General features: G+C 42.7%; 1 protein-coding gene across 12 annotated transcripts in view; it reads left to right on the top strand.

Moving 5' to 3' along the window:
• The window catches only part of LOC126370025 (collagen alpha chain CG42342), a 238,784-nt gene extending 214,742 nt beyond the window's left edge, over window positions 1–24,042 (top strand). For 3 of the 12 annotated variants that reach the window (XM_050014646.1, XM_050014638.1, XM_050014650.1), the window contains 22 exons: window positions 79–149; window positions 413–448; window positions 687–722; window positions 1,347–1,382; window positions 9,626–9,697; window positions 10,132–10,200; window positions 10,512–10,565; window positions 11,186–11,365; window positions 11,620–11,725; window positions 12,564–12,652; window positions 12,981–13,115; window positions 15,067–15,093; window positions 15,583–15,630; window positions 16,199–16,303; window positions 16,391–16,435; window positions 16,514–16,549; window positions 19,137–19,163; window positions 19,437–19,490; window positions 19,678–19,704; window positions 19,796–19,831; window positions 20,423–20,557; window positions 21,257–21,433. In XM_050014646.1, the coding sequence (XP_049870603.1) occupies window positions 79–149; window positions 413–448; window positions 687–722; window positions 1,347–1,382; window positions 9,626–9,697; window positions 10,132–10,200; window positions 10,512–10,565; window positions 11,186–11,365; window positions 11,620–11,725; window positions 12,564–12,652; window positions 12,981–13,115; window positions 15,067–15,093; window positions 15,583–15,630; window positions 16,199–16,303; window positions 16,391–16,435; window positions 16,514–16,549; window positions 19,137–19,163; window positions 19,437–19,490; window positions 19,678–19,704; window positions 19,796–19,831; window positions 20,423–20,557; window positions 21,257–21,433 (1,601 nt within the window). Of the gene's footprint in view, window positions 1–78; window positions 150–412; window positions 449–686; window positions 723–1,346; window positions 1,383–9,625; window positions 9,698–10,131; window positions 10,201–10,511; window positions 10,566–11,185; window positions 11,366–11,619; window positions 11,726–12,563; window positions 12,653–12,980; window positions 13,116–15,066; window positions 15,094–15,582; window positions 15,631–16,198; window positions 16,304–16,390; window positions 16,436–16,513; window positions 16,550–18,300; window positions 18,589–19,136; window positions 19,164–19,436; window positions 19,491–19,677; window positions 19,705–19,795; window positions 19,832–20,422; window positions 20,558–21,256; window positions 21,434–22,679 lie in introns of those variants that run through there. The other 9 variants (XM_050014647.1, XM_050014640.1, XM_050014645.1 and 6 more) reach the window with 8 other exon arrangements.
• The last annotated feature ends 606 nt before the right edge of the window (window positions 24,043–24,648 follow it).

The following is a 24,648-nucleotide window of genomic DNA, read 5'->3' as shown; positions in this document are numbered from 1 at the left end:
TTATTATGTAAGACAATTAGACTTTTTTTTATTATAAATAAGAGTATTATGACTTAACCTGTGTGTGTATTGTTGCAGGTCCGCCAGGGCCGCCGGGCAAGCGCGGCAAGAAGGGGAAGAAGGGGGAGACAGGCGAGCCGGGGCCTCCGGTGAGAGTGCGCGCGCGCATGGAACGGCCGCGGGACACGCGGCGGACCTCGGTTCATGGCAGATAGATCACAATGCTGGGATAAAACTCTACCTTATTTTTAAAATTGAATCAAATTTTCTTTATTGCACATAAACATAATTATAACAGCCTTACCGCCTGTCTCGTGGCCCCGTGTAATTCTCGAACACATAAGTGACGTACACAAGCACCCACACTCCTGTTACTTTGATCCCTTTATATTTTGGTTAATTTTATTTGCAGGGCTTGACGGGAGCGCCGGGCAAAAATGGATTTCCGGTACATAGTCTATTTTATTTATTTTGTTTTTACTTAAACTTCCACCTTTATTTTCAAAAAACTATTATATTCTGTCAAACTGGTTTCAAAACGTTTCCTTAATAGCTATTAGTATTATATATTATGTACTTGGCACTATTAAAGATACTTTCTGTCTGTGGTCTATTTTACTGTGTGGCCACACTCCTGTGTGCGTGGCCACAAAATTGGCGGTGACTGTACGGCTGTGACGTTTCAGGGGAGCAAGGGCGAGAAGGGCGAGCGCGGGTTTATGGTAAGCGCGACACGACGGCCGCACGCGCCGCGACACCTCTACCCTCGGAGATGCACTGTAATCTGTCCATGTTGACACAATATGAACGGCTTAACAACTATTATTTGTGATTATCTCCAAGTGTAGTGTGTCCACACATGTCGGGCGCCGGTGTGTGCTCCCCGTAGTTCCCCGACTAACGTTGCTGTTTAGTTAGACTAACGCCCGCCAGTAGTCGCCGCATACCCTATACGTCCCGTAGATGTCGTTGTGTTCACTCTAACTGTACGCACTAGTCTGTGGAGTGTCCCAGTCGCCCGCCGCTCCGCTAACCGCTCCCGCTCTGCTTTCTATTTCATTTCTCCAACTACCCTCTCTTCCTTCTTAGTGTTTACTTACTGTTACATTCCTCTAGGACTAAACTTTAAAACCTGCATCTCATACTATCATCCTGTCTTCATCTAACATTTGCACGCGTCCTGCGTGATTCCTGTACAGATTTAAATGAAACAAAAGTCTTGTAGCTTATTCTAGTACCAATATTTAACGTGCAGGAATCACGACCCGAACTGTCATGGTGTGGTTGTTGTTTCAATTGGCTGTTTATATTCAGTTGTTAATTATCGTTTGATTAATCTTTTTTAGGGGCCGATCGGACTGGATGGACCTAAGGGAGATCCGGTGAGAATTATTATGTTTCTTATTAATTTTCTAAGTCTATTTTTTTAATCATTTAAAAAATAATATAATAAATTACGAAAGCGACAGTCGAAGGATGTAAAAAAAACCGAAATTTCTACAAATTAATTTATTGGAATTTCTTCAAGATAGAAAAAATACACTGTTTTACTTAATTAACTTAATACTAATCCACAACTCGACCCGACCGATGCGTGTGTCAAAGTGGTTCCCAGGGCTCGTCTTCGAGGTCACACGCGCTTCCGATGCGCCGCTGCTTCAGCAGTTTCCAGTTTCTATTGCGAAACAATCTAGGCCATCAATGGCGTCATATATTAGTGCCGTGTGCAGCGTTGGGGTGTAGTCAGCATTATACATAGGGGATGATGACGTAACATCTCCCTCCCGAAGAACAGCAACTATTTTCTATGTTTTTATAGAAAATATTGCGGGATGATTCCTCTTGCCTGGTTCTCCTATGTCTTCATATTTCGTTTCGCTTTTTGTAGAGGTAGAATGATTTTTAATTTTGTTGAATTTCTTCTGGCGTTTTAGTATTAAAATGATGATACTCAGTGCAAGTGCACCTAATACAAGTGCATAAAATGGGATGGTTGTGTGATACAGTGAGTGTGGTACCACACTATCTACTTCGATGGGTGCTTGTAAAGTAATTTTCTTTTGAATGTCATGTAGAGCTTTCAGGTTTATAGAGTTCATCTGGAACCGTGGAGATGTAGTAGATTTTTGGCTTTCAGTGAAGGATATTTTCTTGAGCTTCAGCGGTTGGCCAGCAATTTGATCGTTTTCATTAACAATGGTGAATTCTTCAGTACGTAGAATACAGTGTAGCGGCATCGTCACTAAGTAGCTCCCTTGAAGTTGATCGTAGTCGTCGCCGTCACAGGTAAGTTGGGTTCTTGTGAGGTTTGGGAAGGACACGATGTAGCTTCTGTCATCCAGCTGTTCCATGGCTTCTCTCTTCAGCTCGATAGTGGTCGGTTCGCAAAAGCTGCTAATAGACTGGTTGGTGATTAAAGTATGGACACAGTCATCGTGCTTTCTGATTTGATGATTGAGATTTTCTGTACAGAGGTATAACTCCTCAACCTTCGGGCATTCAGCCTCTATGTACATGAATAATTTCCCTTCGGTTGCTATGTAAGGGTAGGGAGGTATGATGACTTGATGATTTCTATTGGGTGCTAACGCTAATTTATATAGATTGTAAGTATTTATATCTAATATAGGAATTTTGAAAAGTATAACTAATTGATTTCCTACGTAATACGACCCTGGTTTTATTATATTATAATAATTTCTAATCTCTAAGTTTAATATCCTATCTCGTCCGTATAATAACCTAAGCTTATTAATCATATTTTTTAAGACAACTGTACTTAACATAGAATGATGAGTACTAGATGCTTGTATAAATGCTAACATGTTTTCTATCCTAGATAATTCCTTAACTAAATGTTCAGTGTTTGCGCTAATTATAGTAAGTAATTGATAAAACTTAGCATATTTAATTAAGCTGCTTTCTCTATATGATTCGGAATTTAGTAAAAGCTCAAGTGTAGAATTAATTTGTTTTTGATTCTCTGCTAGTTGCGACATTACCTCATAATGTTGCGACATCCATTCCTTAGACAAACTAACATGATTATCGAGTTCAGTTATGATTTTGTTTTCATTTGCTTGTAAAACTTTAATTAATTCATTATATCTTACGGCATCGGAATAATCAAGGTTACCTGTAATGCTTTTTATAACTGAGCCTAAGCCATCGATTAATCCTCTTTTAACGCGGTTGGGTTCTAGACTTCTCAAATGTTCTATAACATTATCCAGTTTTTCTGAGAGATAATTTATCTGTAGTTCGTAAAGGGTATACGTGTCATTCGGTAGTTTAGTCTCAAAGTCGCGTATTTGTAGTTTTATCATGTCAATTTTGTCTTTAATGTCGTTGATTTGTACATATTGCACAAATGTGTGGTAATGGGAAATAAGTCTTGTCGGTCCTAGTTTAAAAGGTAAGAGTCCCGGTCCGTCATCTAGATTTTCAAGTCTTATGTCCTTTGTCGCTCGAACCCACTGGACAGCTATCATCACCAGAAACCTGTAACAATTTACTAGATTTAGGGGCGCGTTTTAGGCGCGACTTAGCAACAGGACCTCTTTTTTTGGAGGTGTAAATATGAATTGGTAAGTCGGCCAAGACTTTATCCTGTGTGTAACGAGGCGCTAGTTTTTGGCGACTTGCTACCGGGTTCTTAATGAAGACTTGCTGATCAGGGTGGTACTGCTCCTCGTCCTCACGGTCCTTATTCCTGTTCTCTATAAGATTTGTACGATCATGAAGAGAAGACTCATTTATTATGTTATAAACCTCTTTCATCTGATTTCTGTGCGATTCTATATACTGTTGAAGTAAATGATTTGTTAAATTTATGCTTACGGGATCTCGAGGATCGAGATGGCCGCGTATAAGGTCACAAGGTCTACATTTAGTAAAACTATGTATAGATCCATTGTATGCTATAACTGCGTAAGGCATTAAGTTTACGACGGGTTCATTTTTCTGTTTTAGACGTAACAACCTTAGATGTTCCAGTAGGGTGGAGTGAAAGCGTTCGACGATTCCGTTATCATTTGGACAGTGGGGCAGTGTTTTATGGTGATCTATGTTATGTACTTTTAAAAATTCGATGAACATCTGATTCGTGAATTCAGGGCCGTTATCACTAACAATATTAAGAGGTAACCCATGGTGAGTACCATAGTGGAGTAACCCTTGTATTACACTTAGGGCTGTGCCATCACGTAGATGGTACGCTTGGCCGTATTTGGAAAACACATCTACGATAGTTAGATATTTCTCACTTTCGATAGTGAGAAGGTCCACATGTACAATTTCAAATGGCTTGGTGGCTGGAGGAACGATATTAAACCTTTGCTTGATGGGGTTGCGATCATACTTACCTTGACCACACACCGTACAATCGTTAATAAATTTTGAAATTTGGTCCTTCATTTTAGGCCAGTAATAACGTTTTGATAATGCCAAATAAGTTTCGTTTATTCCGCGGTGGTTCGTCTTGCCGTCGTGGTAATTCCTAATTATTTCCTGCTGCCTAAAGTACTCCTTTACATTTTCTAATTCTGATTTACTCAACACTAAATTCATGGCGGAACTACGGAATTTATTTTGGATAATGGGAATTATAGAGTACATTGCTAGGGGAGGTGTTATCAATAGGCCAGTTTTTACTTTTGGGTTGATGTATTCCTTAATGGCGTTAACAACGTCATTTTCTAAATCTGTATGTGAAATTTGGACCACGGTACGCGTATGTGTTTCAAAAGGTTTTGAAACGGCTGGGCGACGCTTGACGTCATCGACTACTGACAACACTAGTTGTCGTTGAAATTTATTTAAAGGATCTTCACTAATAGGAACCTCGAGGATTGGGTTCTCCTGAGACGTATGGGCAGTGAGTGTTCGAGAGCCAGATGGAGAGGGCGGCCTCTCAGAAGGGTTCACGTCCATGGAACTAGTCTCTTCGTTGTGTAATTCGACGCGGGATAAAGCATCTGCATTTACATTATGTTTCCCTTTCTTATACACCACGGTGTAGTCGTATTCCGACAGTTTTAAACGCCATCTCGTTAACCGTGAATTGGGTTCTTTAATATTAACGAGCCATTGTAACGGTTTATGATCCGTTACTATTTTAAACTTTCGGCCAAATAGGTACGGCCTGAAGTATTTAGTAGCCCAAACGATAGCTAAGAGTTCTTTTTCGATAGTGGAATAATTTATTTCACTATCGTTCAAAGTTCTCGACGCGTAGGCTACTGGTTTGTCCGCGCCTATCGTACCTTGTGATAAAACAGCTCCTAACGCGATGTTCGATGCGTCAGTGGTCAGGATAAACTCCTTAGAGAAATCCGGGTATTGTAAAATCGGATCGTTAGTTAACAGTGTTTTGCAGTGCTCAAAACTCTGAACGTATTCAGGGGTAAGTTTTATTTTTACACCCTTTTTGAGCATAGAGGTCATAGGTTTTGTGATTTTAGACAAGTCCGGAATAAAACGGCGATAATATCCTAACAACCCTAGAAAACTTTTAATTTCTTTGGTTGTCTTCGGAATAGGGTATTTTTGTATGGCGGCTATTTTATCTGGGTTAGGCTTGATGCCTTCTCCACTGATAATATGCCCGAGATATGGTGTTTCTAATTTAAGAAATTCAGACTTGTCCATCTGAATCTTAAAATTAGATTCACGAAGTTTTTGAAAGACTTTACCCAGATTTACCATGTGCTCCTGTAGTGAAGCGCTGAAGACTATAATATCGTCGAGGTAAACGAGACATACAGTATTTTGCAATTCTTTGAGAACATTGTCCATGACACGTTGAAACGTTGATGGACTATTTTTGAGTCCCATTGGCATGCGTAAAAATTCGTAATGTCCGTTTTCGACATTGAAAGCTGTTTTTGGGATGGATCCATCTGATGTTTCCATCTCAACCTGATAAAACCCACTGGCTAAGTCCAAGGTGGTGAAATATTGACATCGTCCCAGCTTGTCCAACACGTCTGTTATGTTGGGTATGGGATACTTGTCATCCAGGGTTTTCTCGTTTAACTTACGGAAGTCTATAACGAGTCGCCATTTAGTTTTACCAGAGGCGTCAGCTTTCTTCGGCACAATCCAGATTGGTGAGCTCCACGCGGAGCGGGAAGGTCTAATGATACCCTGTTCCAACATTTTGTCTATTTGTTCCCTAACTTCTTGCCTGTGTACATACGGATATCTATAAGTTTTTGTATAGATAGGAACTTCATCGGTGGTTTTTATACTGTGCTTAATTTGGTTAGTGAATGTAAGGGGTTCACCTTCCAGATAAAACACGTCTGCATACTGCGAACATAAAGATTCCAGGTTCGCTTTTGCCTCTGCGTTCATATGATCCGTACGTAATCGTTCTAATACACGTTTCGCGCGATCATTATGGGCGCGGTCAGTACGCGTGCACTCGATATTGTATAACTCTGCCTGTGCGGGCCTGTCTAGGGAAAAGATAACGTCATTAGGTGTCGGATTCTCGACTTCTAATATTCCACGATTGTTACTTACTGTTGTCAAGCATTCATGAATAATACAACTACATATGATCTGTCTCGGAATGTATGCATCGCCATCCGAGGTATGGATAGGTATTTTTATTAATTTTGTACTTTGTGCCGGTATAATGTTTTCATACAAATTTGTATTGCGCGAATTATGTACATTGATTGGATTTACGGCATGTTTAGTTGCTAAGGATAGTGATTTTAAATCGATCTTAGCTTCCCAATCCGTTAATAGGTCAAGCCCGATTAGACCGTCGAAAAAATTATGAAAATGATATATGAACAGTTTAATTTCATTTTTGTCGTTTAACTCTGGAAAGCAAGGTATAGTTATTGAGTAATTATTTCTAGATGTCGCATGCACATTAGTCACTTCAAAGGGGTCATGGTTAAGTGGCAAGTGGGGATAGTATTTTTTTACAGCTTCCGGGCTTATGAATGATTGATTAGCCCCGGTGTCAATTAACAGTTTCAAAGGTGGATTTGAAATCTGTATAAAGGGTAATTGACGCTGTGTTTGCAAATTAACCTCTATTTTAGTCTTTTTGTATTCGGGGTTTCCTGAAAATTTTCACCTACAGAGGGGGTGGTTGTTTCGTCTTTCTCATCGGTAAGTACAGTAACGTCAGCTGGGGATGTCTCTTCGTACAGACACGGTAAGTTATAGTTATCGTCATACTGAGTGTAATTTTGATAGCTATTATAATAGTCATTGTCATAAGTCGGCTGGTAAGTCATGTCACTATAGTAATCTGGATAGTAGTAGTAGTTATCATAGTCGGTCGCACACTCATTAACATTTACTTCACGAGTCTTGAAGTAGTTTGTTGGGGGTGGATTCCCGTGTCTCCTCCAGTCATGTCCTGTCAAAGGTAGGTTTCTTGGTGTAAAATGTTGGACACCACTCATAGGCGTGGGAACTGGATTCCTTTGCGGTAAACGGAATACGTTACTGCGTGGGTTATAGTTGGGTGGCAACGCACGGAACATTTGCTGCGTGCGTGAAGGTCCAGGTAAGGGATTCTGAGGCTGTGGGTTGAATCTCATATGCTGCTGAGGGGGAGAGTAAAATTTGAATGGCTGCGGTGGCATATTAAATGGTTTATGTACTGGTACAGGTACCGGTGGTAAAAAGGTAGGGGTTGGTTTACCCTGTAATTGAGCTTTAGGTAGCGAATCGTTACGCTGTTGGAGATAGAGGGCGTTTAGTTCCTCTTGTACGAATTCCAAGGCCTTCTCAATAGTAGGAGGTCTCATGCACCTGATCCTAGACCCTAGAGGGTCTTTTAGTCCTCGCACAAAAGCCTGTAACGTAAGCTTCTTGTAAAGCTGACGTTTAGCCTCGATAGTGGTGGATAAGGTTTCATTCAATGTCACATATGTCATTATGGTGCTATATAAAGTCTGGCAATGGTTATAGAATTCTTGAGGAGATTTAGAGCCTTGCATAGCGAGTGACAGATCATTGTAAAGAGCTGTCTCGTCCCTTTGGTCAGCAAAGTTGTTGATTAAAGCATCACGGATACCTTGCCAGTTGTCTGGTACACCATTTGAATTTATAATCGTCGCAGCAGGTCCAGTTATCTTATTCAAGATGCCGTTAATTAGACATAAGTTTCCTAATTCACTGCCCTGAGCAGTTGACATGTAACTTACTACCAGTGCGTCACATAATTTTATAAATCTAACGAGAACGTTAGGGTTCCCGTCAAATTCGGGGACAGGGCGAAGTGCCTTATAAATTACATCAGGGTCGTGAGACATATTTACTTTCGTTTCAAAAATATCCTCTAAAATATTACCTAAATCAGGGCTATCTATAATTCTACCTAAATCTACGTTACGTTGCCTGCGAGCCTGCCTGATTGCAGAGTCGCTCGGCGTTGATTTTACGTTACGAAAAATTTTGGAAAGGAACTAGGAACTAACAGAGCAACACGAATAAGAAATATATTCAGTAACTCACATATACATCTCGGTTTCTCTGCAGTATCAATTTCTGGATACTCCTCCTGGCTGTGCAGCTCCCGTAGGTTCAGGATACTCGAACTGGACTTGAAAGCCTCCAGGTGGTCCGCGGATGTAGCGACGTGTCTTCGATGTCCGGAAGAATGCGTAGTTCACGAACCAGCCCGCGAGTATCCTACCGACTGCGCCAATTACGAAAGCGACAGTCGAAGGATGTAAAAAAAACCGAAATTTCTACAAATTAATTTATTGGAATTTCTTCAAGATAGAAAAAATACACTGTTTTACTTAATTAACTTAATACTAATCCACAACTCGACCCGACCGATGCGTGTGTCAAAGTGGTTCCCAGGGCTCGTCTTCGAGGTCACACGCGCTTCCGATGCGCCGCTGCTTCAGCAGTTTCCAGTTTCTATTGCGAAACAATCTAGGCCATCAATGGCGTCATATATTAGTGCCGTGTGCAGCGTTGGGGTGTAGTCAGCATTATACATAGGGGATGATGACGTAACAAATATATTAATATATTTGCCATTTCAATATATTTGTATGTTACTAACACTAGTTTTGTAAGCTTGCAATTTTACTAACAAATATGGATGTAATCAATGTGGATGAGTCCGAAATAAATGATTATTATTATTATTATTCTTGTATGTCTTTTTCATATCTCGGGCCTATGGAGGCCCGGACTTTTGGAAGGCGTGCGTGGGGCCGAAGCCAACACGTAGAGGCCCCTTAAGACAGTTTAATTATTATTATTATTTAAAATGAATAGATTTTAATTTGTCACAAAACAAGAGTCTTTTAGCAGAAATAAGTGCCTCTTTGAACTCAATCGGTCTCGTTAATGTTGTGGCTAGATTAATTCATTAATCTGATGTCACTTTCCTTTTGAACAGACCGTTATCATCCTTCAAGCAGAGACCTTTTTGACTGTGAACCTATCATATTACCTAGTACTTATAATCTTCCAAAAGTGACACAACAATACCGGCTCAATGAAGAAGAGGATTACCCAGCAGCATATTGTGTAACGGCTGTAAACAATAATGATGATGATCATGACCAGTAGGTAATATATGAAGTATGGAGACAACGATACAATAACATGTGTGGTGTGCACGTTCCAGGGGCGGCCGGGGGACAAGGGGCAGAAGGGCGAGCACGGCAGTCCTGGCTTTGACGTCTTCTCCGCAGTCAAGGTGAGACCAGCACCTTCAATGGTGTGGGAAACACACACTTTGGAAAAAAAACAATTTTCAATAAATAATGTAACGTGCACTGAGTAAAATCTGTGTCCAGCAGTTACCGAAGACAGAGTTGTATGCCCCTTCTGTTAGTAATATGGCACATAACTTTACTGTTTGATATAAGAGATGCTCTGACAACTAAATCAAAAATACTTCTGGATAAAATATCTAGTTGTATAGTAAAATAAGAGATTGCTATTCCTGATAAACGAATTTCCAGGACCATTCTTTTTAACTTTTTACAAAACAACACCGTTGTGAAGATAAACAGATTCTTACGTAGCAGACATCATGACTATTTTTACAAACAAATGAGAGTTGTATTGACTATTGAATATGTTGCATGCAATGCTGGGATTAAATACAAAATGCTACGGCGGTTACAGGGCGTGAAAAGATCAGTGGACAACTTCAAAGTCAGTCCATACACCACCGCCGAGATCATAGCAGTGAAGGTACATGTCCCTTGGTGCCGACGCACGCGTCGTGTGCCACGCTTGTTACGGTGTCTGTGGTTTATGTTCAATTATGTACTTTACTTGCAGTTATTTTGCGCTTCTTATAATTTGTTTATAATTTAGTGCGGTATAAAGATTATAATATTTATAATGGAGGCGACGGCGGACGTCTACTGTTGACACGATATGTCCTCGTTACGCAGGATAGAAAACTTTTAGTGATATTGTAAATACATAGTAACGTGGACAAATAGTGTGGAGGTATGGTCCGCCGCCGCGTCCTCAGCGCCCGTGGTTGCTGGTTGTAGGGCCTGCAGGCCGCCGGACACAACATCTCCGCGCAGACCATCATACAGCTCAAGGTCAGTCTCTCGCGACTCCTTCTCTCTCTGTCTCTCTCAACTACTCCTCTCTGCTTACTGTCAAACCGATATTGGTAACTCCTATTCCAAGATAACATTCTCAACAGATACCTTATAATATTCTACAATAACTTCTACAACACACCTCCCGTTCATTTATATAAAATGAACCATTTTCAGTGTTAATCATTGAATTATTTTCCTTCCGAAATTAGAATTGTCATTACTCATATCAGTAAAGCTTCTTATTTTTTTGTCTATTTATTATAATAAAATAAAAATGCATGATACGCGTGATTGTTCCAGCACTGGTCTTACGTACAATGTCTTGCCTTTCACTTGCGAGTTTCTCTTGCAGCATATGTGTTGATCAGAACAAAATGTGCACAACTGATGATGTAAGAAAAACTCGAGATAATGCCGCTATTACACAACTCGATTTCAAGGGACCCTAAGTTAGTCTGGGTGGTGTAGTAAGGCTTACGACGTGATTACGGTCTCGATTTAGTTGTACTGTAAAAGCGCTGCAATGATCAGGGCCCTTGAAATCGTCACATGAAACCGTGTAGTGTAATAGCGGATTCAAGACTGCAGATGCAAACAAACATTTAAAATTGCAGGGCGAGCCAGGAGAGCCAGGACCGCCGGGCCCGCCGGGCCCCGCCGGCGGGGAGGGCTTGCCAGGACATGACGGACGCGCGGGGCCGCCCGGCCCACCCGGGGCCCCCGGCGAACCGGGGCCACCCGGACCCGCCGGCCCGCAGGGGCCTCCCGGGGCCATGGGACCGCATGGACATAAAGTTAGTATACTTCACAATCGATTGCTATAATATTAACGATGCCTAGCGGAGTGTTTGATTGCTGTAGTGGGAAATCCAACCTGATGTAATTTTGAAAATACAGATGAAAAATAATAATGGAAGCCATCATTTTCAACAGTAACCGTTTTGAGTTCACCTCAAGAGGCAGTTCTTTTATATGAGCTTATGTTGATGATGGGTTTGCGTAAACATGTAAATAATAACATTAACAGCAGCAATCTTGTAATTTACAGGGCGACCGAGGCGACAAGGGCGAGCGCGGGTTCACGACGACGCTGAAGGGTGACGCCTTCCCCACCGGCATCATCGAGGGCCCGCCCGGCCCGCCCGGACCGCCCGGTACGACCGCCACTATCACCTCACAGTACACGGTTGATACTACTAGATACGTAGATAGAGCTATTTACTAATTTCACAGCTCGGCTACTGAGCGCACAGTAATGATTCGGTTAGATCTGTAGACGCTTACAACTAAATGTGGTAGATGCGGGCGATCGTCGACGGATCGTTCGAACTGACCACACACAACGAGGTGTCCTCGGACCCGTAGTCCCATCAATAGACGGCACGTGGTGTCGAACGATCCGCACACGAGCAGCCCGGGTAGCGTAGGCACGAGCGAGCCGCCGGTGACGTGTGGTGTGTTGAAGGCGCGGAGGGCGCCCGCGGCGAGCGCGGCGAGGCGGGGGCGCCCGGCCCGGCCGGCCCGCCCGGCGACAAGGGCGCGCGCGGCAAGCGCGGCAAGCGGGTAACTGCACGCGCAGCACGGCACGAGCACGCTGCATGCACTCGCTCACTTCCGCATAGCTTACGTCACGTGTGGTACAAATGACGGCGGGTTACTGCCGCACACCATCTGCTAGCGCCCATTTCTGTCGGTCGTTGGATGTTGTGCGGCAATGGTAGTGTAGTGTATAGTGGCCGCAGACACCGCGCTGTACTCGCTAGAGCACCCGGCGCCGCCTGACGTCACGCGCCCTACTAACGAGGAGGAGGTTAGTTACTAACGCTGTGTTTTTTGTTTCCAATTCGCAAAAAGTAAAAATTAAAATAATTTTATTAAATAATACTGAAATTGTTCAATCAAATTCTTCGAGAGCTTTAGAGCTGTTCTGTATCTGTCCTTTTCCAGCTATATATGGAAGAAGAGAGTGAGATGTGTGTACGTATGTTTCAGGCAAGACAGGCGAGCTGGGTCCGCGTGGGCCGGCCGGCCTCGACGGCCTCAACGGCTCCCCCGGCGTCCAGGGCCCGCCAGGACGACCAGTGCGTACCTCACACACACACACACATGACACACCTGCTCTCATTAATAAACACTTAACATAAGTATTATCTTCTGCAAAAGTTGAAGTTTATAAATCTCTTAAGATATAGAATGCTTAATATTTAACTTACATTTAAAAATGATGAAAGAAATTAATGTGATATGAATGAAAAAGGACGGCACGAGGGTTTGATCACTAGATATCCAGGCCTGATCTAGTATCAGACGAGGACTGACTACCAAAACTGGGAATCAATATCGACACCGACACCATTTTGATTAAGATCTACAAGAATTATATTCTTATGTTTGATGAATATGTTTCAGGGCGAGATGGGTCCGAAGGGCGAGAAGGGCGACTACGGCGACATGGGCTCGCCCGGCATGCTGGGCGCGCCCGGCCTGCCCGGCCCGCCCGGGTACCCCGGCCTCAAGGGGGACAAGGGCGACAAGGGAGACTCGGTCAGTACCTACAACACACGTAAATACAAACTAGTCTTATTGAAAGTCTCTACCACACTGTCAGTGAAGAAAAACATGGAATGTGCGATGCTCCTTTCATCCCGTGGAACAAATATATCATGGAATCATTCCCACTTTTTTGGAAGATATTATAGCAACTCGCCATTGTAATTAAATCCATGATGGTAATTTGAACGTCATAACGTACTAACTCTACACGTCCTATCTACCTATACAATCCCTAAGTTTACAAACTCTAACCGTTAGGCAAAATAATGCGCTTGTCCGTTTCGTTCCGACAAGAACTATACAGCAGAATGGCATTGAATACTCAATAAATTGCCAGCCCACACATATTTTAAACTTGGGGTTCGTATAGGTAGTTAGAGCGTGTAAGAATATTGGCTCTGTGTGAGATCTGATAACTTTTTGAAATTCCGATCGATACGATCTCGTCATGGCAATATTTTACATGAAAATGTTTTCGGTTCACTTCTTTTTTTTAGAATTTGAGACACAGCAACAGCACCGCATGACGCAGCGCGCACCATATCGAGGGTTTCGACCAACAGACGAAGCGTATGCTATCTACGCAGATAAACGTCTCTACTTCAAGTCAAACTATTTCTCAGTCCATAGCCATTTTTAAGAAAATTACTCAGTAGTGCTACAACAACATATACTCACGATTATATCCTAATTGGGGTTGTCAGAGGTACATCCCTCGGAAGATGAACTAAGTACACAGCTCACCAACTTTCTATTAGACCAATAAGTAGTGCTAAAATAGGGTAAATAGACAATTTCCTGAATACCCTAAATACTACGAAGAATGCGAGCGACCAGCAGGCAAATGTTCGACAGCGCACCCTCTAAACGTTCTGAGCGTGTATATCTGGGGGAACGGCAGTTTCACTTGAAGTAGAGACTTTATCTGCATAGTAGTAGTAGTAGTATACCCGTCGTCTATTGGTCAATACCGTAAATATGGGCAACTTTATTGTTAATTGCCGTTCTGTTATGCTCTTGTCCTACCCCTTGGGAATTGAGAGACATTCCCGCCACAAGTATCCTAGGATTACGTAATGGGAGGTCTCGGCCACCATGTAACAAAAAATTTGTGAAATAAAGAATTTATTTTTTATTATTATTATTTTCTTGAAGGAAATAAACGGACAAGCCCCATATTTTGCCTAACGTAAAGAGTTTGTAAACATTGGATTTGTATATTATATATAATTAGCCCGTGTAGAGTTAGAAGCTTGGCTCCACATGAGATCTGATAACTTTTTGACATTGTGATCGATATGATCTCGTCTTGCCACATTTTACATGAAAATGTTTTTGTTGGGACAATCAATTTACCAACAGAAGGTTCGACTATTTCTAGCAGCAAAGTGCTATCAATCAAGTTACGGTGCGACATGCTCAATTTCAGCTTTCTAAGACATCTGGAAGTAGGTACCTTGTAAATACGACAATCGTCCGTGAGTCAGTCAGGAAGTGTCAAAATCGGCATTTTTTACAAATTAATAAAATCGAAAGTATAAATAGATATGCATTTGAAATTTTGATTGTTCAATAAATCTACTTCTGACAACGTATCCTGAGATTTGGTTTATCTGGTATAATCCAAACCTGAGTTATGAGGGTTCAAAAAATCGTCGACACGTTTCGTGAAAAGATAGGTAGTACTGACAGAGAAGTGCTGCATATTATCTCGCAAGGATCCCTTATGACCATAAAATAATTTATATTTTCTTGAAATTCGCAAGTAACGTGTCGCTGTGTGTTTGTTTTCGGTGTGTATCTGCGGTATTGCGCCGTATTGCGCTGTGTTGCGGCGGTGTGGTGCTGTGTTGCGGCGGTGTGGTGCTGTGTTGCGGCGGTGTTGCGGGGTGTTGCGGCCGGTGTTCGGCGAGGTGGTGCGGTATGCGGCGGCTCTCACCAGAAGTATAGGAAGCTGAGGAGACGACAAGTAACTATTTACTGCCAACTTATACTCCGCGATTGGTGCATGGTGGAATTGTATAAAGAACATCATTCGTCTTCGTCGCTTTGAAATAAGTTCGAATAACTAAGTTACGGCCTCTGCGGTCCAGTACTCGAGCATTGGGATCATGATCCGAAGGCCCTGGGTTCAATTCCCGGTCGACATGGACATGTGGACAGATCACTTTGTGATTCCTATTGATCACCTGATTGTCCGAAAGGAAGATGATTCGTACTTCTAAAAGCACGTTAAGCCGTTAGTCCCGTTTACTACATACTGATATAAATACGTAGTCGTTACATGAGCCATTCAAGGGCTTGGACGGCTCAATCATAGCCAGGGTTACTGTGGCTGGTAATCCACCTCACAACCCACACGATAGAAGAAGATATTAAAGTTCGTAAAAATGCCATCTGCATTAATAATGCCTCCAGTATAGATCACACGAACTGTTAATCTTTATGCCCACCGTTGAACTTGCAGGGCGACGGCACCGGCTACGAGCTGTACGGACATGAAATAGTAAGTATAGTCATAATTATACATCCCTTTATATTCTACTACCTACAGTATGTTACCGTCTTCAAAGATACTCTTCATCTGAGAGTTATTGTAAGGAATACGATTTCAACGTTTTCAGTTACTTTTTTATGTAATTTTGTAAAATAAGCTTTCGCTTTTTTTATAAAATGTAGAATAATTATGATTCTTTTACAGGTTAGTTAAACATAATTAAAAACAACATTCTATACTATTTTACAATGAGATCCCTTTTAGCCAGGAAGTCCGCACTAAGCAGCTCAGCAAGTAACCGTTACTCTCTCGCCCCAGGGAGGAGTCATACATAGACTTAATTACAATAGCACATCCAGTGATACGGCCATAGAAGATTTCTTTCCAATTATTTACATTTGTTGGAATTCTACTGACAGATATCATAACTTCAAAATGGTAAACCAAAATTATTTATTTATTAAAAAAACAATAATGCACAAAAGGCTCCCAGCTACTGTGTCGGTTGTCCGTCGGTGGCGGGACGTGTAATGAGCTCCGTCGTGTGGGTGGAACGTAACAGTGTTATGTGTTGCAGGTGATGGGTCCCCCGGGTGCGCCAGGGCCAGCGGGCCCCCCCGGCGTGGCCGGCCCACCCGGCATCAAGGGCGACAAAGGCGAGCCCGGCACGCGCGGCAAACCGGTACCACACGCTACCTTCACCCTTCATACCATGTTTTTAACGAACGAAACGCTAAGACTTACCGACCGACTGTTACTTCCATTTCAGGGCGAACGAGGCGAGAAAGGAGACGCAGGGCCGATGGGACTGCCGGTGAGTATCTAAACGAACACACGAGAGCGTGCTTATCTTGTAGACCAATACGAGTACTGATCGGAGGTTCCCCCGCAGGGCCCCGCCGGCGCGCCGGGAGACTCCGGGCCCCGGGTGAGTGCCGCCGAGACCAGCTAGTGCCCTCACATACTAACATAATAACACCACGACGAGCGGTGACAGATCAGCATGCGGTTTGGTGGTAACCCGTAGATGCTAATGACGGTCGCGGTTCCACGACATGTCTAGCCTTGATACTAATACGGAAAACGCGAAGACGTCACCGTGTCGCATGTAGAGTCCGCGTGTGGTGGAGCCGCGCCCGCGAGCTAACCCGGTGTGTGGTGCAGGAAAACCGCTGGCCGCCGGACTTCGCCTTCACGTAGTGGCGCCTGCCGCCGCTTCGCCCGGAGCCCGCGCGGCCCCGTGCCGCGCCTGCTTCGCTACCTGCGGCCCCCGCGTGGCCCCGTGCGGCCCCCACGTCACACCCGCAGCCCACCGATGTAAATTTGTAATATTTGTACGTACTCGCTAGCCGTACCTAGTCGTTAAGGTTACCTCGATGTTAAGTTAGACCGTAAGTGTTACCGGCCTGTGTAAAGAAAAATAATAGGTACATAAATTAAAATATCTCTTGTGAAGTTGTTCTACTGACTATAACGAACTGATCCTATTTTGATAATTTTTCGATGCCCTCAGTTTCACGTTTTGTAAATAATTTAGATGTAAAGCATGTCAGTTCCTAATTATGTTCCTTTCGCGACTCTTCCCTAAAACCTCCGTTACTAAGTATTCTTTGTATATCGGCCTATCAACATTGTGCGCAACAACATCAGCAGAGTGTATGTGTATCTGCACTATAATAATTCTTATCTTTATCCATCTTTTCTGAAACTCGCTTAATATCTTACGCGTAATTATGGTATTTACTTCTAAACTTCTCAAATAATTGTATTGAATATAAATAGTAGGTATTGAAAATATGTAAGAAATCGACGATCAGAGTCACTATTTTTAAAATGGTATGTATATTTTGGAAATCAAACTTGTTAAAAATAGACCAGGTGCCAAGTGATACCTCAGCAAATGCATGTGTCTGTAAGTGTAAGGTACATCGATCACGGTACATATAGTTTATGTGATATACTTTTAAGTCTCGCGTAATATTTTATAGTAAGTACTGCAATGTAATTTTATAAAAGCATTTCATCATATCTTTCAAAATTGTATTTCCTAATAGATATTATTTATAATGTCGCCCAAGATTGAATATAAGGCTTATCATTATCTCGTATACCTGTGCGAATGTGGAAGATGTTAGTGGAGAGTGCGTGCCGGGCCAGGCGCGTGCGCCGCAGCCACCGCAAGCGGTCGCGCTGTAATGCGCGTTGTTTATGAGCAAGCTGGATTGTAAAACGAACCTGCGGCGTGTGCGCTCGAGCCACCAGTACTAGTATATAGGTACAGTAAATCGTGTACAATGATGCGAGTCACCCGCGTGCTACCGTCCCGAGGGCGGCGAGGCCCCGGCCGTCTCGCGCCGCGCTAGCCCCCGTCCGCCCTCTTCTAATGTGTTACCTTCTTAATGTTGACTTGTGCGTATCAACTTTAATCTTATCTTATAATATTGTTAATTAAATAATAACTTAACTCTTGTATATAACATTATTATTGTCTACAGCCTAAAATACGTCTATTTAAACGTTCGTGTGACACGAATCAAAAACACTAAAGTCAAACTACTTTTCAGTATTTTTTTTTCATGAAATGTTGTTTTACGGATATTATGTTTCGGAAACGTATTTTAGACTTTAGACCGGCCAATGGGAAATGAAATGTACAAATGCTAATAATGAAGTTGTTAGGCTACCGCAGCCCCGAATGCGGCGGCTGGCCGGTGTGTCGCGAGGCGTCGGGTGTGGGGCCGCGTGCCGCTGGTCCACGTCGACGTCACTCCGCGCTGACACATTTTATAAATATTTCCTTCTATCTCTGTACTATCGTATCGTATGATAAGCATATTAGCTAATAAGGATTTAGTTTTTTTATGAGAGTCAAAAGTTGTCATTTGTACCATACATACATCACGAGAGCATAAATTATTGTTGTTTACAAATTATTTTGAACAAAAATAAACATTTGCATGTCGTGCATATCGGCCTTTCTCTTACCCTCGATATCTTCCTGCCGCTGACTGCCTCCTGTCCGCGCCTGCCGCCGGCGATCTGCGCTCGCAGCGCTCCTGCCGCATGTGTCTCGTGTGTCTGCATGCCTGGTTGCCCACCATCACACGCCTCCACACGCCGCAACACGTCGTCACACTGTCTCCTCGCACATTCATTCACTTAATCACACTCATGCAAAAAAATATATAAAATGCAACACTTCTTTTATTCGGAGACAAATATACTGTACATAATCATAGAGCAATCTGAAAGAGGAATTGGCGATGGTTCATTTGCTAAGGCGGGTGGGGAAGTCGCCAGACAGCACTGCGGAAATGACGTGTGCTCTTTTTATTCAGCTATATTCATAATTATGCCAACTTCTCTTTCCGGTTACTCCTTGGTACATAATACTACTTTTCATTCAAGTAGTGCTAAATTAACGGTGCGTACGAAGCGGTCGGTGTGGCGCGCGTGTGGCAGACGTGTGTGTGGCGTGTGGCGTGTGGCGACAGTGACACTGTGTTGTTCTGCAGGGGCCGCCCGGACTCGACGGCATGAAGGTAAGCCATACACACACTTCTATTTCTTAAGTATACATGAACTAGATCAAATCCGAGTAATTCAGGAATGACTGGATCAGTTAACTAATTTCGAAATTTAAATTCTGAAGTTATTCATTACCTTGGTCACTATTAAGTAATCTGTGACTTAGATGCATAAGAAATCTAATTGTAAACTAAACCATTTTAAACTTCAATCCCACGAGGGTGAACAGATATTTGATAAGGTACGAGTAGCACTAGTAACGTTGTGGACGTGTGTGCGGTGTGCAGGGCGCGCAGGGCGAGCCGGGGGCGAAGGGCGAGCGCGGCGACCCCGGACTGCCGGTACGTACGGGGCACACGCGGGGCTTACTCTTCACCGGTTTGGAGACAAGTGTTTATAACCTTAATGTTGTGTACACATCAGAATGTGGATTTTATAATGACTAATCTATAATTCATTGGCTACATTAGTAATAAGTCAATTCTTAAAATATCTATTCCACTAATATTTTTCGCCGATGATTTTCAGGGAACTGACGGAATTCCTGGACAAGAGGTCAGTATTTTTACGACAACTATTTTTTCTAATAGATATAATTACGTATGTCTGCATTCTTAATGGAATAACGACTGTGATTGTTCGGTAGGGTCCAAAAGGCGATAAGGGATATAAAGGAGAACCAGTAAGTGCCGCCGCGCGCCGCACGACGCCCGCCCGCGGCCCGCATGTCGCCCGCATGTCGCTCGCTAACACTACTCCGACTTGACTACTACTAACAATAACATTATTATATTACATTTCTGAGTGACAATAAAAAAACGTAATTTTTCGCAATTACCTACCATCTTGTAATGCCGCGTCATTACCGAACACAGACATGTTACCTATAACAAAGCCTAGTGAATGCATGAAGAATCATTATTACTCAGCAATTGGGTAAAACATTAAGCTGATGGACTTATAATATATTCTCAATTTTATGAACAATTCCTATACAAATGTGCTTACATTTTTACAAACAAGATCTTTTTCATTCTGATTATTTCTGATATTTATTAATTTATCAAAGTCACAAATATATCTGATCTATGCACAAAACCGAATAGTTAAATAATACATTAGTTACCTACTTATTTAAAATGTAGAGCGAACGATCTCGTTACATTCTTTTGTCGAATACTATAATATAATATAAGTAATTAAAAAAAAAGACTTGAAATCGGTCTGTGCGCTGGCATCCGGGCGTGCGTACAGTGTGCGGCGCGTGTTGCAGGGGCCGGCCGGCAAGCGGGGCCGCAAGGGGGACAAGGGGGACAAAGGGGAGCAGGGCGTGCCCGGGCTCGACGCGCCGTGCCCGCTGGGGCCCGACGGCCTGCCGCTGCCCGGCTGCGGATGGAGACCCAACAAGGTGCGTGGCACTTCACACTTTATGGCGCCCTCCAAACCACCCACTAAGTCACGCAGTTTCCATCCACCTTCAATAATAAGTGATAACTCTACACCTCACCACGAGCCAGCAATGTACGTAGCAACCCTGGCAGCCGGACACACTGCCCTCAAATTGACGTGACGACCTATTAAGTGTATGTGTGTCTGTGTAGTGTATGGGCTATGCGCGAAGAACAGATGAAAGCTGCGCGACTTGGTGAAGAGCGGTAACTTAGTGAAGAGTGTGTATTGAGTTTGTAGTGATTCTAACAAGAACATAGTGTACTTACTTAGCATTGCTACGATAGTAGAGCTGACGAAAATGTCGGGAAAATCTCACATGATCTACAAAAGTATTGAAGTCATAACAGAACTCATAAAAAACTCAACAATAGGCACCGCAGGTCCCTAACGTTTCCCGTCACCTCTACTTCGTCGCATACCTACATGCATCAGGTCTGACCCAGGTGCGGGTGCTGAATTATTCACCGACTAACACGGGGAAACTACTTAACATAACAAAATTAACACTGCGGGACGCAGGGTAATCTTTTAACAATCGATTCCGCGACCGTATCGCCCATCATATTCAGGAAAATTGCAATTCAGATAACAATGACGTATAAATATGAGGAGTATGAATCGGTACGGTCGTGGGTGCGAGTATGAGCCTGCGCAGGAGTCAGCGCCGATGCTGCCGGCACGCGAGGTCGGCGCCGCCAGCGACGAGGACGATGCGCCCGACGAGTACGACCCGCGCGACGACCGCGACGACGAGCGCGACGACGAGCTCGACGCGCCGCGCGACTACGACGACTACACCGACAACGCGCACCTCGCGCGCCACGCCGACTGACCGCCCCCGCCCCGCCCCCGCCCCCGCCCCCGCCCCCGCCCCCGCCCCCGCCCCCACACTCACCCATGAGTACTGCTAGTAATGAGTTACTTGGACACCTCTTTTCCTCAGATATACTCTGACGTAAAGCACGACCGCTATAGAAAAAAAAAACAAAATAGAATCTCGAGTGCTTCTTGGTAATTTGAATAATAATTCGACCGTGGAAAAAACGAGTTGCGCTGACGCGCGATCCATAAGTGGATTCTATAAACATCTTATAAGTAGGTGCATAGTTAATCGTAACGTTGCAATAAACTTTCCATAGAATTTAACTAATTTTCTGTAAGAATGGAATTTTGTGTCACATTCCATGAAAAACGGTTATAAATATTATGTTTTCGTCGTACAAATAACGAATAAGGCCGGTTATTTTCAATCCCGTCTTTCAAATTCACTAGTAGTAGTACTATCTAGGAAACCTGACAATATTAGCTGACCTACATGTCACTCTATGCAAACAGATCGATCTCTATCCGTCCTCTTTTACTGTTTAAACTCAACAGAAATTCTTCATACAGAGCGAAAGCTTACAATTCTTTTCAAGTAGGTAGGTATATTATACTCCATAACTGTCTGAACCCGATAAGGTCACGGGTGAATAAAAAGTCAATCAGCAGGGTGAATCAGAATTTGTGCAATCGATTATAGTAGGTAGGCTAGGAATTCTCTTTTGTAAATATTGCGTCGCGCGAGTTGAGGGATGTTATTTTTGTACTGTAGGTTAGTAATTATAGGTTTATAATGTTAGTAGTAGCCAGTCAGTGCGCTCTTACCGCGGCGACGGTCGCGACCTCCACACCGCCCATTGTCCCACAAGTGCTGCGGCGCGAGTACCACTCATGTCATGCTATTCGTTGACGCCCCGCTGCCTCCAGCTCCCTTCCTCTCACGATATACCCCCGACCACCCCACCCCTCGCCCCGCCTCCGCCAACCCCCACTGCTCACGCGCAGTAAGTACCGCAACACTGCATGCCATGGTGTTACTACCACTGCTAACAACTAACTCACTTACATGGTGTTGGAAAAGTAAAAATAGGTAGTATAACTTTGAAATCTGTTCATAGAATATTACATAATTATATTAGTCTCGATTATTAAAGCTTCTGTTATTCTTGTGATGAGTTCAATGTCGGACTTGATTCCGGGAAGTCCATCTGTGGCTATCGTGGTGGGGAGAAATTATAATGTCTGTTTATTGGCAGGAGGCGATGTTCGAGTGGGTGCGCCGGCGGCTCGACATGGATAACGACGTGCGGGACTGACCTGGATTGCGCCCGCTCGGACAATCAATACTCACGACTATAAATCTCAACTTCCGGAACATGTTGCGACTTCCTTTTTTAAAAAAACAATACAAAATATAACGGATGATATCTGTCACGTCTGTTAGACAAACAATTCCTTCTAAATATTGTTGTATGTTGTATTTCTGTAAAATGTTGTATTTGAAAATTTCATGCTTCTGGACGAATCGGTATGTTGTGAATACATACTTGTTAGTATTCTAATGTGACATGAGAGCTTTTGTGTATGATAAAAAATGCCTTATAGGTACCTACATAGTGCACATGTAGTAACGCACGAAGGGTGTTTAGTGACATTGATGGTGATTAAAGTGTGCACACGCTTGTACAATACATAGCACCTGATAAATAATAAAAGACAAGTTCGTCAGTGTACAGTTGTGGCCTAGATCATACTAACAGTTAGGGAGCTGTACATTAGGTGTAGGTATTATAATTTAGATTAGATTGTTTCATACTTGTTGTTCAGAATTACAATAAATAATAGCTTTACTTTAGGTACTAATTTTGTATTTCTTTTGTAAATTTTTGTTTTCCTGAAGTAGTAAAGTGTATGAAAGTGTTAGTATATTTTTATGGCGAGTGTGTAGGGGTGTGTTGTTTAAATTATGCATAAACTGAATACACCATTCCGTTCTGGGAATAATACCTAACTGTGTCGATGAAGAACGTATATTGTATATATGTATAGATATTATAAAGACCATGATAAGTAACTATTTATTAACTTACGAACAAGTTAGAGATAAAAGAGGTGAACCTGTTAGCGGGTCGCATCTGTTACAAGTTTATTTTGTATAATTGAGCGTCGCGTGACGTCAGAGGGAAGGCCTAACAGGAGTGGTGTCGCGAGGCGCACCGGCGGCCGTTCTAGTATTCTAGTATCTATATTATAATCTTTCGATATAGTATCTATATCGAAAGAGGATTCAGCGGGTACTTTTTCATAGACAAAATTCCATCGACGAGTGCATGTTAATAAGACAAGTTGGTTTAGAAAATTACATTATGACCAGGTACCTTAGTAAACGAAAAATGTAATATTATTCCTGTGTACGTACGGAGGGACGCTCGCGCTTCTGACGTCACGTCGGCTATGCGATCTTATCTGAATAAGTACATTATCTGTAATGGCGACCTGATGAGTCATCATTTGTGTGTGCTGTATATATTTTTGTAGATATTACTGAGAGGTATGTAATAATACTTTTATGGTTTATGTAAAAAAGAAATTGAAATACAATTATAATCCATTGTTTTATATTTTGTTTTTGTTACTGTTCATCTCCGAGATGTCCAATCACCATTGCGCCCACGGAATAAAAGACGAGGTTGGAAGGGCCAAGTGAGCGCGAAACGGGCGCCGACAAGTATGAGCAAATAGTGAATACTTCAACTTTGCACTCCACTCGTCTGCAAACTTTACGACGCACGGAGCACCGCAAACATATATTATAAGGCCGTCTTGTGTATTACTAAATTATTATAACCTGCAGGATAATAAGTCAAATATCGACTTCGACGTATTCGATTCTTATTTCAGGAAAGCAAAAAAAACACTTTTGTATGCAGTGTCGTACCATAAGTAATGATAAAATTACAACCTATCAAAATATACATTGCCGGTAAAGTGGCTATAGAATTTGAGAAGCAGTAGCTAGAGCTATCGTAATCTGTTTGCTGGAGTAGTAGGAGTAGGAGTAGAAGAGCGTGGGGTTGAACCGGCGACAGCGGTTGTCATACAAAATTCACGTTAGGGCCTTTCCATCCTCTTTCTTCTATTATTATTATTTGTTTTTTTATTTCTATTCCATGATTGCACCAGTTGTGCCTTTAAACAATCCCGCGCTTGCGCAGTGTGCACCTC

This window comes from Pectinophora gossypiella, chromosome 10, assembly GCF_024362695.1.
Source record: "Pectinophora gossypiella chromosome 10, ilPecGoss1.1, whole genome shotgun sequence".
Taxonomy (NCBI): Eukaryota; Metazoa; Arthropoda; class Insecta; order Lepidoptera; family Gelechiidae; genus Pectinophora; species Pectinophora gossypiella.
This window is presented reverse-complemented; position numbering and strand designations above follow the sequence as displayed.